At 36.7% G+C, this 14,716-nt stretch overlaps 2 protein-coding genes across 4 annotated transcripts; both read right to left on the bottom strand.

Annotated features, from left to right (window-relative positions):
• Window positions 1–4,700: 4,700 nt before the first annotated feature.
• On the bottom strand, window positions 4,701–7,895 carry LOC114403263. The gene has a single exon (XM_028366100.1). It carries the CDS (start codon window positions 6,785–6,787, stop codon window positions 4,895–4,897), a length of 1,893 nt encoding a protein of 630 aa, XP_028221901.1. The 5' UTR covers window positions 6,788–7,895; the 3' UTR covers window positions 4,701–4,894.
• Window positions 7,896–9,226: 1,331 nt separating this feature from the next.
• Window positions 9,227–13,134, bottom strand: LOC114403477. Of its 3 annotated transcripts, XM_028366480.1 has the most exons (7): window positions 12,773–13,134; window positions 12,181–12,246; window positions 11,968–12,082; window positions 11,183–11,830; window positions 10,986–11,103; window positions 9,983–10,042; window positions 9,227–9,479 (listed from the first exon to the last, which is right to left on the bottom strand). In XM_028366480.1, exons 3-6 carry the CDS (start codon window positions 12,079–12,081, stop codon window positions 10,017–10,019), a joined length of 906 nt encoding a protein of 301 aa, XP_028222281.1. In that variant the 5' UTR covers window position 12,082; window positions 12,181–12,246; window positions 12,773–13,134; the 3' UTR covers window positions 9,227–9,479; window positions 9,983–10,016. The 3 variants fall into 3 exon arrangements, with proteins under 3 accessions (XP_028222281.1, XP_028222282.1, XP_028222280.1); XM_028366481.1 differs by lacking the exon at window positions 12,181–12,246 and having other exon boundaries at window positions 12,681–13,134; XM_028366479.1 differs by lacking the exon at window positions 12,181–12,246 and having other exon boundaries at window positions 12,773–13,128.
• Between the last annotated feature and the right edge of the window lie 1,582 nt (window positions 13,135–14,716).

The following is a 14,716-nucleotide window of genomic DNA, read 5'->3' as shown; positions in this document are numbered from 1 at the left end:
TGCTACATGAGGCGAAACAATTTCTCTCTAAGAATTTTGACACGAAGGATATGGGTGATGCATTTTATGTCATCGGCATTAAGATTCATACAGATAGACCTCGAGGTATTTTAGGTCTATCACAAGAAATATTAACAAAATTTTAGAGAGATTTCGGATGAAAGATTGTTCACCAAGTGTTGCTCCCATTGTGAAGGGTGATAGGTTTAATTTGAATCAATGCCCAAAGAATGACTTTGAGAGGGAACAAATGAAAAACATTCCTTATGCTTCAGTTGTTGGAAGCCTCATGTATGCTCAAGTGTGCACAAGGCCAGACATTGCTTTTGTAGTTGGAATGTTAGGAAGATATCAGAGTAATCCAGGTATTGACAACTAGAGAGTTGCTAAGAAAGTGATGAGGTACCTTCAGCGGACCAAAGATTGCATGCTTATGTATAGACAGACAGACAATCTAGATGTGATTAGTTATTCAGACTCAGACTTTGTTAGTTGTGTTGACTCTTGCAAATCAACATCTGGGTACATTTTCATGATGGCTGTTGGAGCTATTTCGTGAAGGAGTGTTAAATAGACTTTGACTGCTACTTCTACCATGGAAGCTGAGTTTGTCTCTTGTTTTAAGGCTACATCACATGGTGTATGGCTTAAGGGTTTCATTTCTAGGCTAAAGATAGTTGATACTATTTCAAGGCCTTTGAGAATTTTCTGCGATAACTTAGCTGCTGTCTTTATGGCTAAGAATAACAAAAGTGGAAGTCGAAGTAAGCACATCGACATTAAGTACTTAGCCATCAGAGAAAGAGTAAAAGACAAGAAAGTGGTCATTGAGCATATAAGCACTGAGTCGATGATCGCTGATCCTTTAACTAAGGGTATGCCACCATTTAAATTCAAGGATCATATAGAAAGAGTAAGACTTGGTTCCACCTTATGATTATATACATACAGGTTAGAGTTGAAACTTTTATATTGTGATATTTTCTCATATTCAAGTGCACATTGATTTATTTGAGAAAAATTATGTTTTTGACCAAGAATAAACATTGGGTTTATTCATTTAAGTTTTATTACCACTTTAAGTATACTGCTTGGGAAATTGAGCATATTGTAATACATGGATGATATTACTCGTTATAAGAGAAACTATCACTATGATTCATATATTCATTTCTTAAGAAGATTGAACATTGACATATTTTAAACATTGAGTCAAAACGTTTGGACCAAGTGAAAAAAATGTAATAATTTGGTCTGTACGTTTTGGAAAATCAAATGCTCCACTAGTTTTGGAATTGAGAAGTCAAATATTGAATGGCTACTAATGGTTGGTAATGACCACTAATGAGTGGTAATGACTACTAAATGCATTCTTGATGGTAGAATGCCTATATATAACACATGTATTTGGTCCCTAAGATCACCTCTTCTAATTTCGTCTGATATACCATCTATAGAGAGAAAGAGTGAGAGCTTGGAAGAACCAAAACAAGATAGTTCTTTCATGGTAATGGCTGGAGGTACATTTTGATTTTTGTTTTTCTACATTTTGTTAATGACCCGTGTTTTGTTTTGTAGTTTGTATCATCACAGGTTAAAAATTTTAATCTAATAAGCCATTCTTAGGATCTTGGACACCATCAGCATAGTTGTGCCATAGCACCATGAAATGCCACTATTTTGGCTGTGCTATAGTGAAGTGCAACACTATGGCAGTGTAAATAGTGGCTAGGGCTGCTACGCCCCACCATAGCATGCTATTGACAACCCTTTCAATTTCTACCATATATGAACACCATTGTATTAGTATTAAGATGGGTAATGTAGGACAAAGAAAGATTAGGAAGCATTACATTACTTTGTTAATTTACGACACATTATACAAGTAAATGATAGGAAAAAATGCTCTATTATTGTTAAATTTCAGTTCTCATGACTTGAGGACCTCTAGAGTCTAAAATGACATGGATGAGTAATACAAATACAAAACTAGTAAAATTTTAAGTTACCTCCACAACATAACAACTCTAGCATCTAATAAAATTTTCAAACCTGAATTTTGTTTGGGTCTCCTCTCCCTCCACCCAAAAAAGGATATAAAAAAAATAAAATAAAAAGAGAGAAAAGGAAGACAAAAAAAGAAAAAAGAGAAAAAGAAGAAAAAAAAAGAGAGAAAACGTATAAGAAAATAAAAAAGAGAGAACAAAAAAACCAAAAAAAAAGTATTAAAAAAAGAGAAAAAAAGAATAGTAAAAAAAATGAAAAAAAAACAAAAGAAAAAATATACACGGTGTGACCTATTGGGCTCTCAAGCAGAGCCCATTAGGTCAAGAGGAAGGAGCATAGTGCATAAAAGGGGGAAGTCTCTGCATTGAATGCACTGAGAAATGACACGGATCTCAAGGAGAAAAATATACTAACGAAGGGATACCATTTGGCATCGCCATCAGAGAAGGGAGAGGGGTCTCCAAGGTATCACATATTCCCTTGTTGTCTCATCTTCTTTGCTCATTTCTTCTCTCTTTGCTCTCCCTTTTACTTTTCTTCTTCTCTCTCATTCTTTACATTCTTTTCCTTTTTGTGATCTGCTATTTGGTTCGTTTCATCTAGCCAATGAGCACCTTGGCTGCCGGCGAGATCTGTATAGGTTGACAATGTTGTTCTCTTGATGTTTTATTTCATTTCATTGTTCAAAAGCCTTTTCTTTGTCTTCTTCATCCGTGATACGTTTCCATTTTCTTTTGCCAACTCCAGTGGGGTCGTGTCACGTCGCCGTGCCATCGTCGTTACCTCGTGGCGGCCTCGTGCCCTTGAGCCCTTCGCCAGTGGCGTTAGGGGCCCTTACCACCCTCCGTGGTGGTTTTCCCTTTTTTGTGCCGTTTTGGGGTGAGACACTTAGGGTTTTTCAACCCTGTTGTCTAATTGCGGCTTGGGTTGGGTCGCCTTGACCCGATTCCAACCTTAACCCTAAAAAAAGAACATTACTTTTTACACGCCCCTGTTTATATATACACTTCCATTTTCTGTTGGGCCTAACCTATTTCTTTTAAGTTTGAAATAAAACGAAAACCACTATGTACATTCTATTTTTAAACACATGCACCTTCTTTCATGTTGGGCCTAGTCCATCTTTGCGAAGTCTGAAATAAAATAAATACTGATGGTTACACCCCCTCCTTTATATATGCACCCTGCCACTTAGATTGGTGACCTAGCCCGCCATGTCAGCACTCAGTCAGTGTTGACTACGTCAAAGTCATCCACTTGACTTTAACAAAAAAAGTAAAAATAATTATAAATATTAGTGGATATCTCTTTATTTTATTTTATTTCTTTATTGTCTCTATCGTTTATTTTATCTTTCAATGTGATTTTCTTTTTTTCATTGCCTAGTTAGTTTAATTAATAATATATTGTAAATATCTTGTTATTTATCTTATTTCCCCATTTTTAATCTCGCATCCTTAATTACTGAGTGTACTTCCCACTTTTATTCTATCTCTTTTTATTTTCATTCTATTTATTTGATTTCGTAGCACTATGTCAATTATTTATTTATTTTTGTAAGTTTGCATTAGTATTTTTTGATTCACGCATGTGCACCTCATGTTGGGTCTCCGACTTAGTTGACAGTGTTTCAATAAAGTGTGAATAAATTTTGTGAATGTCGTATTGGATTTTCGACTTGTTTGAATTCACAAAGTTTACCACGAAACCAAAATCTTAAAAAAAAAATAATATAATAAAATAAAACCAACCCAACACACAAATAAACAAAAATATAACAAACATAATTCATATTCTCAAGGGAAGTTAATAATTAAAAAGTCACTTTATTTTTTAAAATACTACGTGTTAGGTGCTAACACCTTCTCCGTGCGTAAACGACTTCAAAATCCTTTTTTCCTCAAATCGTAGACCATTCCTTATCTTTTTAATTTTCCCGACATTTTTCTTAAATAAACATTGGTGACAACTTCCCAAATTTTTTTTTGCAAAATAATTTATTTAATTTTATTTCACCCTCCCTTCGTGACCCACTTTGCAACAAAATTTAATGGGCTTAAAGTGAACTAGTTTCTAAACTCTAAAATGAGAAGTAAGGCATATTTACCCATGATTTAAATTTAAAATAAAGTGATTTTAGCCTTCAACCTTCTAATATTCGAGGGCCCTTTGCTCACTTATATAGAAAATTTTACTTTATGATATGTTTGGATGGGAGGGAAGAAATCAGAAAGAAAGAAAAACAGATAATATATTTTCTTTTGTTTTGGTTAGGGGGAAAGTGGAAAGAAAAGAGAGGGATTGAATTCTAGAAACAAAAATTCAAAATTTTCTTTCCTTTATTAGAGTGGCTATTTCCTAATTTAACATAATCTTGCTTGGCACTGTACTAGTTTATTATCCATTACCCAATCCAGAAAGAAAAACCCTTGCCTAGTGTGTCCATTTAAAGTGATACATAGAATAAGAAGTTTTTGAAAATTATCTGAACCAATCTAAATATTAAAGCATTAATTTGTGCCTTCTGCATATGCCTCGGGAATGTTCATTTAAAATAACTTAAAATGCAGCACGGGGAGTAGCAACAGTACCACTTCACACCAGCTTTTCAAGGATCTATAATTCCCAGTTACTGTCAATATCTTTAGAATGTTATTAGTAAGTACTTTCAAGTAATGTATTGTCAATTGTGATTTGTGAAGACCAAATACAATCCATTGATGTAAATTCACAGCCATAACAACAGAGAAACAAAGATTTTCAGATAATTCTAGAGTTCAAGGTACATGATCCATATCCAAGAATGCTATAAACACAACCAAACCATAAATCTCATGACCACAAAATGAAAAAGTACAACACCTATTAATGAACTATGATTACAAAATCAATTGCACATGTATACCCCACTCTCAAGTGTGTGACTAACCTCGTAGAAGTCTGTCTTAGAATCCGAAGCAGGCCGTATAGAAACTCCAGATAATGACTGAGTTACTTGCTCAGAAAATTTCACATAACCAACCACCTCAATTTCTTCATCATCTTCGTTAGAATCTACTGGCATCCGTACTCTCAACCTGCCAGGAGAGCCCTTCAATGGAATCTCTGGCACAAGCCATTTAATTTCTCTTTCAGTCCTATTTAACACAGCTTTTGGAGAAACCTTCAACAGTGTCGGGTCAACAGGCAGTTTCAGAGTGAATGTAACATCATGCAAGGGAACTAGCAAATCAGGATTTGAGGCATATTGTATCATAACAGAAAGCAAACTCCCAGTATGCCGTTTTGTAAGCCGAACCCTCAAAGGCAAAGGTGTCAACCTAGGAACCAAACTATACTTCATAATCGGTATCGGCTCCTCAGAGGCCGCAGTCCTCACATGAAACAGCCCATTGCCAAGGCTACTAACACGCGAACTCTGTATAACAAATCTTTTAACAGCTTCCGTTCCCTCAATTTGGAATGAAAATTCAGTTTCCTTATCACCAGTGGTTTTGGGTGGCAAAGTTCTGAGGTAAACAACACCCATCAAACCTACCCTAGCAAGCAACGATTCCCTGAACTCGGCACTAATCTCCTCCGAGATATACATCTCAGGACCCCTCATGTCAGTTTTCTTCACCAACAAGTTCTCAAGTGGAGTTCCTGCACCGCTTTCACCCGCCGCTTTAGGAGCAGCATCAGGTCCAGTCTGCAACAATTCAACACCACCAAGCCCTAGCGGTTTATTAGGCTTGGTTGGACCCACAAACTCAGAAGGATCAAGTCCACCACCCCAAGCATCATTGAAACCTTCAAAAGCTTCTCCAATAGAAGCCTGCTCATGCCCAAACTCAACACCACCGTAGTTCCCTTCAAAACCCTCCACATTTATTTGCGTGGATTGAGTAGCCTCGGGAGGGGGCAATGTTGTAACATCAAGCCCCTCCAACGCTGAGGTTAAATCAGTACCAGAAGGATCCTTTGTTTTCTTGAACCCTTCGACAAGCTCTTGTGGCTTATTAATTGCATCACTCGCTGCAAAAGGATCCTTTTCCACCTGAGGCTCTTCCTGCTTCTGCTGCAGCTCCTCCTGCGGCTCTGGCGCCGCGGGGGCCAGGCTGGCCGCAACCTCGTCGCCGGCTTCGAGCGTCTCCGGCGGCAATTCGAAGGTCGCGGTGGTGAAGGCGTCGATTCCGGCCTGGTGCTCGAGGGAGTGCACCTCCGCGGAGGCCCAGGTTTCGGCGCCGCGGATCTTGTTCTCGGTGTCGATGGCGGAGTGGACCATCTTGGCGATGTTCTCGCCGTGCATGGTGGCGAGCATGGCGGCGAGCCGGATGTTGCTGACGCCGCGGAGGACGATGTCGAGGGCCATGTAGATCTCGGCGTACTTGCGGCTGAGCTTCTCCGGCGTGACGTCGACGCCGCGGCACGCCGTCACCACGACGCTCACGGCCTGGTTGACGATGTGGATGCACTCGAACACGTTCACCGAGTTGTCGTGGTCGGCGACGGTGATGCCGAGCACGTAAATGCCGTTCACGAGGCGGTACACGACGCGGTAGCGGCTCTCGACACCGACGATGACCTGGCCGCTGGACGCCGCCAGGGGATCGTCGCCGATGGACTCCGCAGCGTAAGCGTCGTCGGGCGCGGAATGCTTGTTGGCGGCGAAGGCGCGGCGCGTCTGGCGGAAGGCGGAGAGGGCGCCGAGGGCGCGTGAGGGAGGGAACCACTCGCGCGTCTGGAGAAGGATGTCGGGTCCATTTGCAGGTTGCAGGGAAAGCGCTAGACAAGACATTGGAGATTCGGATCAAGTTCGGTTAGGGTTCCAGTTTCCGATGGGAAATTCTGATGATCTCATACACTTAAACTAAACCGTTTGAATTCAGAGAAAATTTGAAATTGAACATTGAATTTGCACACAACACAGAGAAACCCAAGAAAGACTCGCAGATCTGAGTGTGGTGGAGGACTGATTATTGGATTCGCTACAGGAATCTGGCACCGATGCTTCCCTTTCTTTGCTTCTCTGTGTTTTTGTTTTTTGGCGAACCTTTTGTTCTCTCCCCCTTTGGTTTACGAATAATCTTGGGCCGATCCATCCAGAGAGCCCATAAATTAGCTTCATTCAGTGGAAAACTTTTTTTTTTCTTCGAAAATCACTTAATTCATTTCATTTAAAATAAGAGAAAGAATACATTGTGGAACCTAATCGTGAACTTGGATGCTAGCATGGAATCTTGCCGCCTTAAGCCAAGGTTGGTTCCAAACATTTATTTGGTGTCCATTTCCCAATCTCCATTGCATTCCTTCCTTGACAAGAACCTACAAAGCGTGAATGCTACACCATACATAACTTGGATTGTACCCTAGTTTGGCTTATGAGAACTCACCACTTGGGAAATATTTTACTTTGAGAACTTTTGTTACTATAGAGATTTTGAAACCATGGAGATTTTGAAATCCCATTCCACCAAACTCCTTTTTCATTGTTATTTTCTCCCAACTTAGCCAATTAACACCTCTTAGATACGCCTTTTTTATTTCCCCACCAAAAGCCATTCATTATCTTTTGTATTTGATCTTCAAGGGACACAAGTAACAAATATACACTCATACAATAAGATGAGATTGCTTGAGCACATGACTTAACTAAAGTTTCCTTACCCACTTTTGAGAGATACTTCCATAACCAATGATTTATTCTTGCCCATACTCTATCCTTCATGAAGCTTAACACATTTTTTGCTTCTGCCAATTATTGATGGTAGCCCTAGGTACTTGCGTCTTCCCAATTGATTAGTGACCCCCAAAGATGAGATGTTTTGCTTGAGAGCTTGAGAGGTGTTGGTGCTATAGAATATTTCTGATATACAAAGGTTAATCGTTTGCCCTAATGCTTTCTCATAAGTGTTAAAAATATCTCTCAAATAATCATCAACAAATAAAAGGTGTGAGAGGCTTGGAATCCCTCTATACACCTTGACACCATGAATCTATCCCTCACTTTTTGCTCTCCTTAAGCGTGTGGAAAGCCTCTCTTTACAAATAATGAACAAATAGAGTGATACTTGGTGACCTTATCTAAGACCTCTCCCATGAAAAATATTTCTCATAGGATTCCCATTTATTAGGATAGAATAGTGAACTGTATCTAAACAAGGTTTCATCCAACTAATTCATTTCTAGTGAAAGTCCATCTCGGCCATGACAAAGTAATCCCACTAATCCAATCAAAAGCTTTACTAATATCAATCTGAGAGCCACTTCTCCTTTTTTACCTCTAGTTTTGCATCTCATATGAAAATAATAGTATTGGCAAGTTTTACTACGTGATGCTTGATTTTCGTAATTTTTTCAATCTACAGTTATTTTAATGTTAAATATACTATACTTTATAAAAAGTTCATCACATACTTTTTTCCTAAAAAAATTGATATGATACGAGTCTATGACATCACATCATTCGTGTCAATCTGCGTATGAGAATCCATTATCCAATAGTGCGCCAAGGCATGCTCTTCAATTGCGTTGAGAATTTGGGATAAAGAAGATAATTTTGACTTGATAGTTTTGGAATGCCAACCCTATATGTTTTGTTTCCATTAAAACGTTATTTTGATTTCTAAAAGATTGGGGTATTCACATAATCTTTGAAAGATAGAAACTGTTGTTTTTGTCTAAAAATAGTCTATCAATTTAATCCTTTTTGTCTTCATATTTTCATCTTTCAAGAACCAAAAATCATCATTTCCATTTATTAAAGACTAATATAACTTATTTATTTTGGTCGTTTTTTCATCAGTTTTCCTTTTAAGGACTTCCATACAAGTCATGTTTATTGTTTTTTAGCGCAGATCAGTTAGATTTCCAGTTTGGAAATAATCCTTCTACTGGAAGAATGATGTTTTATTTGTCTATGAACGAATACATTTCATGCTCATAATCTTCATTGGTCTAATTCCAGTGTCCAAAGCTCTATTGTTAAACAATAATTAATTTGTGTTCAAAAGCATTAGTCCAAACCCCGTGAAACCAAATCAATTAATATCATCATAAACAAACACAACTTCGGTATAAACGTCGACAATTGTTTGTCTTTACCCCTTGGTTCCTTCAGAAGTTAGAAACAAAAAAAAAAGGCACCATTTACCCATTACTAAATGTGTTTGTTCATGATAGATAGGACACTCCACCCTGTCATATTTAACTTTCAATTGAAGGTAACACTCAGAGATAGTGTTGCAACCAAATAAAGCGGAACTTGCATTAAATATTGGATGAATGTATATACATTTAACAGCCCTATGAAACTAAAATAGACAGGTGTTCCTGTAGGACGAAGAGGTTGGTTATCCTATCAGTATCCACACTCACATAGGTAACTCAACAACGACAAAATAGAAGTTGGCACTCATTGTCCCTTTAGCTAACTTGTCCCACCAATACTTGAAGGCAGTGGCTGAGATCTCATATGACCAATTAAAGCCCTACAAAAGCCAAACATTGATTGATATAATATTGTCACCCGCCAATTAAAAATGACATATATATATATATATATATATATATATAATGTCTCCAAATAAAAGCCAAGGCCTTGAAAATTTTATCTCAGTAGAAATAATCAGATCTCAATATTTTTTCAGACACAAGACCATAAGCAGCTAAAAAATATTTTCATGTCAAATTTTGACTTGAATTAAAAGAATTCTATGTTTCGGGTGATGAAAGCTATTGCATCTGCAATGAGTTAGTTGTGTGAGGACAAATCTACTCGTGAATAAACTATCTTGCAAGAAAACCAAACCAACCATCTGCGGAAAAAGAGAATGCAATCTTTCATTGTTCGAACCGTGTTTTAAGGAGAAAGGAAACATCTTCCTTAGACCCCAAACATACTTGCAATTGCAACATTTTCACTTTTCAGGTTTTATTATTTTAATCATTACAGAATATAAAAACGTAAGTTATAACAAGGTTATAGAAATACCTCTCGAACAGATTGATCGAAGCAGCTGTTTAACTCAAGTTGAATAAAGTACAAAGGGAACTACAGAGAAAGGCAAGAAAATATCCTTAATTAGCAATGCTTAATCAGAAACTAAGAAAGCTAAATGTCTGGCAGAAAGGTCGAAAACACTAAAATGACTAGTCTTGTGCCAAAACATGATAGGCAGCACAGAAGAAGATAAAAAGTACAAAAGTCCAGCTTGCGTTGAAATTGTCCAGACATCTAAAGATTTGAACGAGTTACAGTTTACAGAATAATAATTTGTTTCACTGTACTACACCAAATACAATTAGTAAAATAAAAGCAAAGCCAAAGTGAAACCCCAACAATCATTAACTACCAGTTGATTAATACTTCATATCTAATTGAACCAAAAAACAAAATGTAAGGGTATAATTTATTGTAAATTTTTTTGGCATGGTCAACAACATAATGAAAACATTTGGTAATTTGGATATTGTGCACAAAAAGAGGGTGCCTCACCAGATTTCTAAGGGAGAAGGATAGCTAATCAGCAACAAATTATTGACAGTTCCTAGTTATGAGAACCATCATTATGATCTCAAAACTAATAACTAGATTGATCTTTCCTTAGATATTGGCATGCTTCCTATCTGAATAGTGATTACCTCAGTCCTCATTCTGTTTCTTTCTTCCCCAATAAATTAATCATACAAATAGAAAAAAATAATAATCTTAATCTCAACCAGTGATTTTTAACAAAAAATAATAATAATTGTTCACTATTGATCAATATTTGTGCGTCTTTCGTTAATCATCATATCAAAGATGAAAACAATTAACAAGTTTCAAGATCTTTGAACCAATGTGTTTACTCAAAAGTCACAACCCAGTTAGAGAAAATGCCCATCCATTAAATTAATTTTGTTAACAGGAACATGAAAGAGTATATCTTAAGTAAGCAGAAATTGGAGACAAAATAAATAGACAGAATCCCAGGAGCAGGAAATTGAAAGCTTACCAATGAGAAAAATGGTCAACATTAGAGCAAGTGTAACTTGAACAGAACAGCCATATCGCAAGTGCAAGGGACTTTGAAACTGCCTCTGGCTCTGGCATATACCAATGCCCCCAAAACGCTGCAGAGTACAAAATACTGATAGTAAGCAAAGAAAAATAGAAGAAAAAGTTCCCATCTTATGAATTTATTCATCTAACCTGATTGAACATACGAACTACTCGCGTGGCCTGAGGATAATCTTCAAACTTTTGTTTCCAAAATAGATTTCTGAACCCTTTTTCTTTAGGGGTGGCATCAACAGTCCGTGTGGGTTTATCTCTCTGCTCACCTTCATCAGCAATTACAATTTTTAAAGCACCATAATTAGGCGGACTCCATGTCTTCCTTGTACTAGTTGTTCTATCTGTTTGAGAAACTAAATCATCATTACTTCTAGAAACAGCATCTGCTTTTATTTCTATCAGATAATCTGTATCCTTGTTAACAGAAATGACATCCTTAGAAGACTTTTCACTAGCAGATATATCCCGGTTGCGGAAAGTGTATATATCTACAATCTTATCTTCTTTCTTGGCTTGTTTCACCTCCATGTATTCATCGTTAGTGCTTTGTGTGGTCTGACAAGTTCCAGATAGAAAGGCAGCCAGATCATCTCGCTCTTCTTCATCAAGATTTACCCACCGAAGTGGTTGCTTACCTTCCTCAATGTAAGATTCCCTCAGTGCTGCTTCAACCTGGGTAATTTGGCTTTCAATGGCAGAAATAAACTGCCTATGCCTAGTGGATGTATTGTCATCACTGTGAGGTCGGTAGCTTAGCCTGACGGCTTTATCAAATTCTTCCAACTGTTTCAGCATGTTCAAAACACAATAAGGAACATTCTCTTTGAAAACTTAAGATTTTAGTTGCATATATATATGTTCAATGGAGGATACAGAGGAGGATGAATTCGATATTAACTTTTAATAAAATATTGACATACCTGCCATTTTGCGGTACCTAAAGCAGTTTGCAGCTCTCTACATAGTTCATTTAATTCCTCAGGAGTTGACCTTTCTCTCTTCTCTCTCAACCATGCCCTGTATGCAGATTCCATTCTGGATAAAAAGAAACATGAAACTTACGTAAGACAGATATGACATAGTCCAATATAGTACTTACACACTATAGTGCATTGAAGACATGACCAACTGACCAAGCTCCCTCCTAAATCAGGAATAAGTCAACAAAGGGCATGGTAGTGCACAGACCATCCAAATAGCTTCATTCATTTTGAACCCAGATATAAGTTGGGGCATGCATATCATTCACATGCACAATAAAATCAAATAAAAGGCTAACTCAGTAATAGTTCCAAATTTTGATACAAGGGAAAAAATATATTTTAGATTCTCTTACTTCTTATTCCTCCTTTGTTTCTATTATTCCCCTCAACTACCAAAAACTCCATTTGCAAGCGCCAAAGGAAAAAAACTATAAAATTTTTAAAAATAGTTTCTTATTTTTGTTTTTTTGCTCCTGAACAAGTGAGTGACTCAAAGTTAAAACCGAAGCTCAATGATCATACAAGTCTATTCGAGTAAAGAAGAAATAGAAATTAGGAACAACGAAAGACACGACAATAGGAAAAGCAAAACACCAGAACCAAAACAATTGACACAATCCCCAAGATGCATACTTTAACAAGGAATTTACCTAATCTTGTGATTAAATTAAGCCAATGAAAAACAACTGAAAGGGGTCCAAAACAGGAACCGTGAATCAAAGAGACGAATCGGGGAACGTACATATCAGCTGATTCCTGCACCTCTTCCGCCGCAGAGAAAAAAGCGTCCTTTCGCCATAGATCAAAGCTATTAGCTACCAACATCTTCAACAACAAAACCAAACCACGCACGCGGAGATCAGAAAAAGACAGAAACTTCAATCCTTCCAAGCTGGAAGGATGAAAAGAAACCCAAACACACGCGAAGCTTTGTCTTGTTAAGAACAAAAGCTGTTGGGTGGGTGGTTCTTTCTCTCTCTTCCCTTTTTTGTGTTACGGCGACACAGAGCAAGGGAAGAAGAGAGAGAAAGAAGCCTTCAAAGACACAGTGAGAGAGAGACGTTTAAGCGACCCTTCTCTTTTTTATCCTCCACGATTTGTTTTTCCGGGCTCAACTAGTTTCTCTTTTTTCGGTTGGTTATGATCAGGTGTTGCAACTTCCACCATGCTTTATGCTTTTTCACTAAAGATTAGCCGCCACGTGTGAGAGTTCCACACGTGGCAAGTTGGAGTTGAACGTGGAGGGTTTTTATTAGTTTGTGTTTTGGGGGTTTTCTATGGAAGTCCGTAACAGAATGATGGCAGCGGGGCAGGAGAGAGGCGTCGGCGGTTGGAGAAAGAAAAGGACAATAGGCCAGTGTGTTTATGGCTGTTGCCTCATTGGTTTACCAAGCCATTTATATTCTTGGTTATTATTGGCTCCAATCACATTAATTTTGGTTTTTACGAACATCTTCAAATTTCAAAGAAATCTTTTCCTACAATACAGAAAGGGAAAAACTTGATTCCATTATACATACTATAACAGAAATAGGAATTGTGATTCTGTTTTTTCTTTTTTAAACTCACTAGTTTAATAAAAATGTGTTTTTATTATATAGAGTGTATAAGAAAATTATCATAAAACTATGATTTGGTTGTACAAAGTGAAATTTAACTAAGAAGTCATTTTTGTTTCTGAATGTATAATTTGCTGATAAATATATATCTAAAAGATGAAAATACAAAATTTAGTACGACAAATATATGCGGTCATTAACTTTCTTCCGTCAATGTTAATAAAATAGTTTACGTAGCACGTATGGACGAGATTTGTCACTGAAATGATGACCAACATAATCATCTCTAATTGCTAATATAAGAACATATTTGTCATATAATATTTTCTTGACTCTTCGTCTCCCACTCTCTGGGAATATGAATGGGTAAATAAACACTTTTGTCATTGAATGTGTAATTCATTGACAAATGTGTCCCTAAAAGATGAAAATACAAAATTTAGTCTCCGAAAGTGTAAAAAGTGCGACATTCAATGACTAAATTTTGTATTTTCATCTTTTAGGGACACATTTGTCAATGAATAAGTGAAATATGAAATATATTTATCTTTTATGGTAATTTGGAAAAAATTGTAATGATTTGTATATTGTTACAATGTTTTATTTTGGTAAACTGGTATAATATTTATTTGAATAATTTTTATTGTGATAGATAAATTATGATTGATAATCAATATTATCATTATTACTATGTTTGTTTTAAATTATGATCGCCAATATATTTTTTAAGTGACTATTATAATGTTATGCTTGTAACAATAAAAAATGACGAAAATTTATCCTAAAATTATATTTTACTCTTAAATGAAACGAAATTTTGGGTCTAACAAATTAGTCGTATAGAAACATACTGATATTTAGGTCCAACAAAAAATTGCTAACATTTTCGTTCAATAATGGTAACTTAGTAACATTTTTGGTCCAATGAAACGTACTGACGTTTAGGTAAAAAAATATTGACATTTTCCTCCAATAAAAAAATATTGACATTTTCGTCCAACAAAAATTACTGACATTTACGTCCAAAAATGGTATCTCACTAATATTTTTGTCCAATCTAGTCAGCATGATCATGTTGACAATCATTTTAGTGACAAATTCGTCATTTTGTGTCATGTAGACTATTT

This window comes from Glycine soja, chromosome 20 (assembly GCF_004193775.1).
Source record: "Glycine soja cultivar W05 chromosome 20, ASM419377v2, whole genome shotgun sequence".
Classification (NCBI taxonomy): domain Eukaryota; kingdom Viridiplantae; phylum Streptophyta; class Magnoliopsida; order Fabales; family Fabaceae; genus Glycine; species Glycine soja.
Note: the sequence above shows the minus strand (reverse complement) of the source record. Positions and strands in the feature narration are given on the sequence as shown.

Excerpts from the sequence above, each read along its gene's own strand:
- LOC114403263 (XM_028366100.1), bottom strand. The coding sequence starts at position 6,787 with ATGTCTTGTCTAGCGCTTTCCCTGCAACCTGCAAATGGACCCGACATC.
- LOC114403477 (XM_028366479.1), bottom strand. The coding sequence starts at position 12,855 with ATGTTGGTAGCTAATAGCTTTGATCTATGGCGAAAGGACGCTTTTTTC. Across the intron at positions 12,083-12,772 it reads GTGCAGGAATCAGCTGATAT|AATGGAATCTGCATACAGGG; the intron begins GTACGTTCCCCG and ends CTTTTTATCCAG. Across the intron at positions 11,831-11,967 it reads TAGGTACCGCAAAATGGCAG|TTGGAAGAATTTGATAAAGC; the intron begins GTATGTCAATAT and ends ATGCTGAAACAG.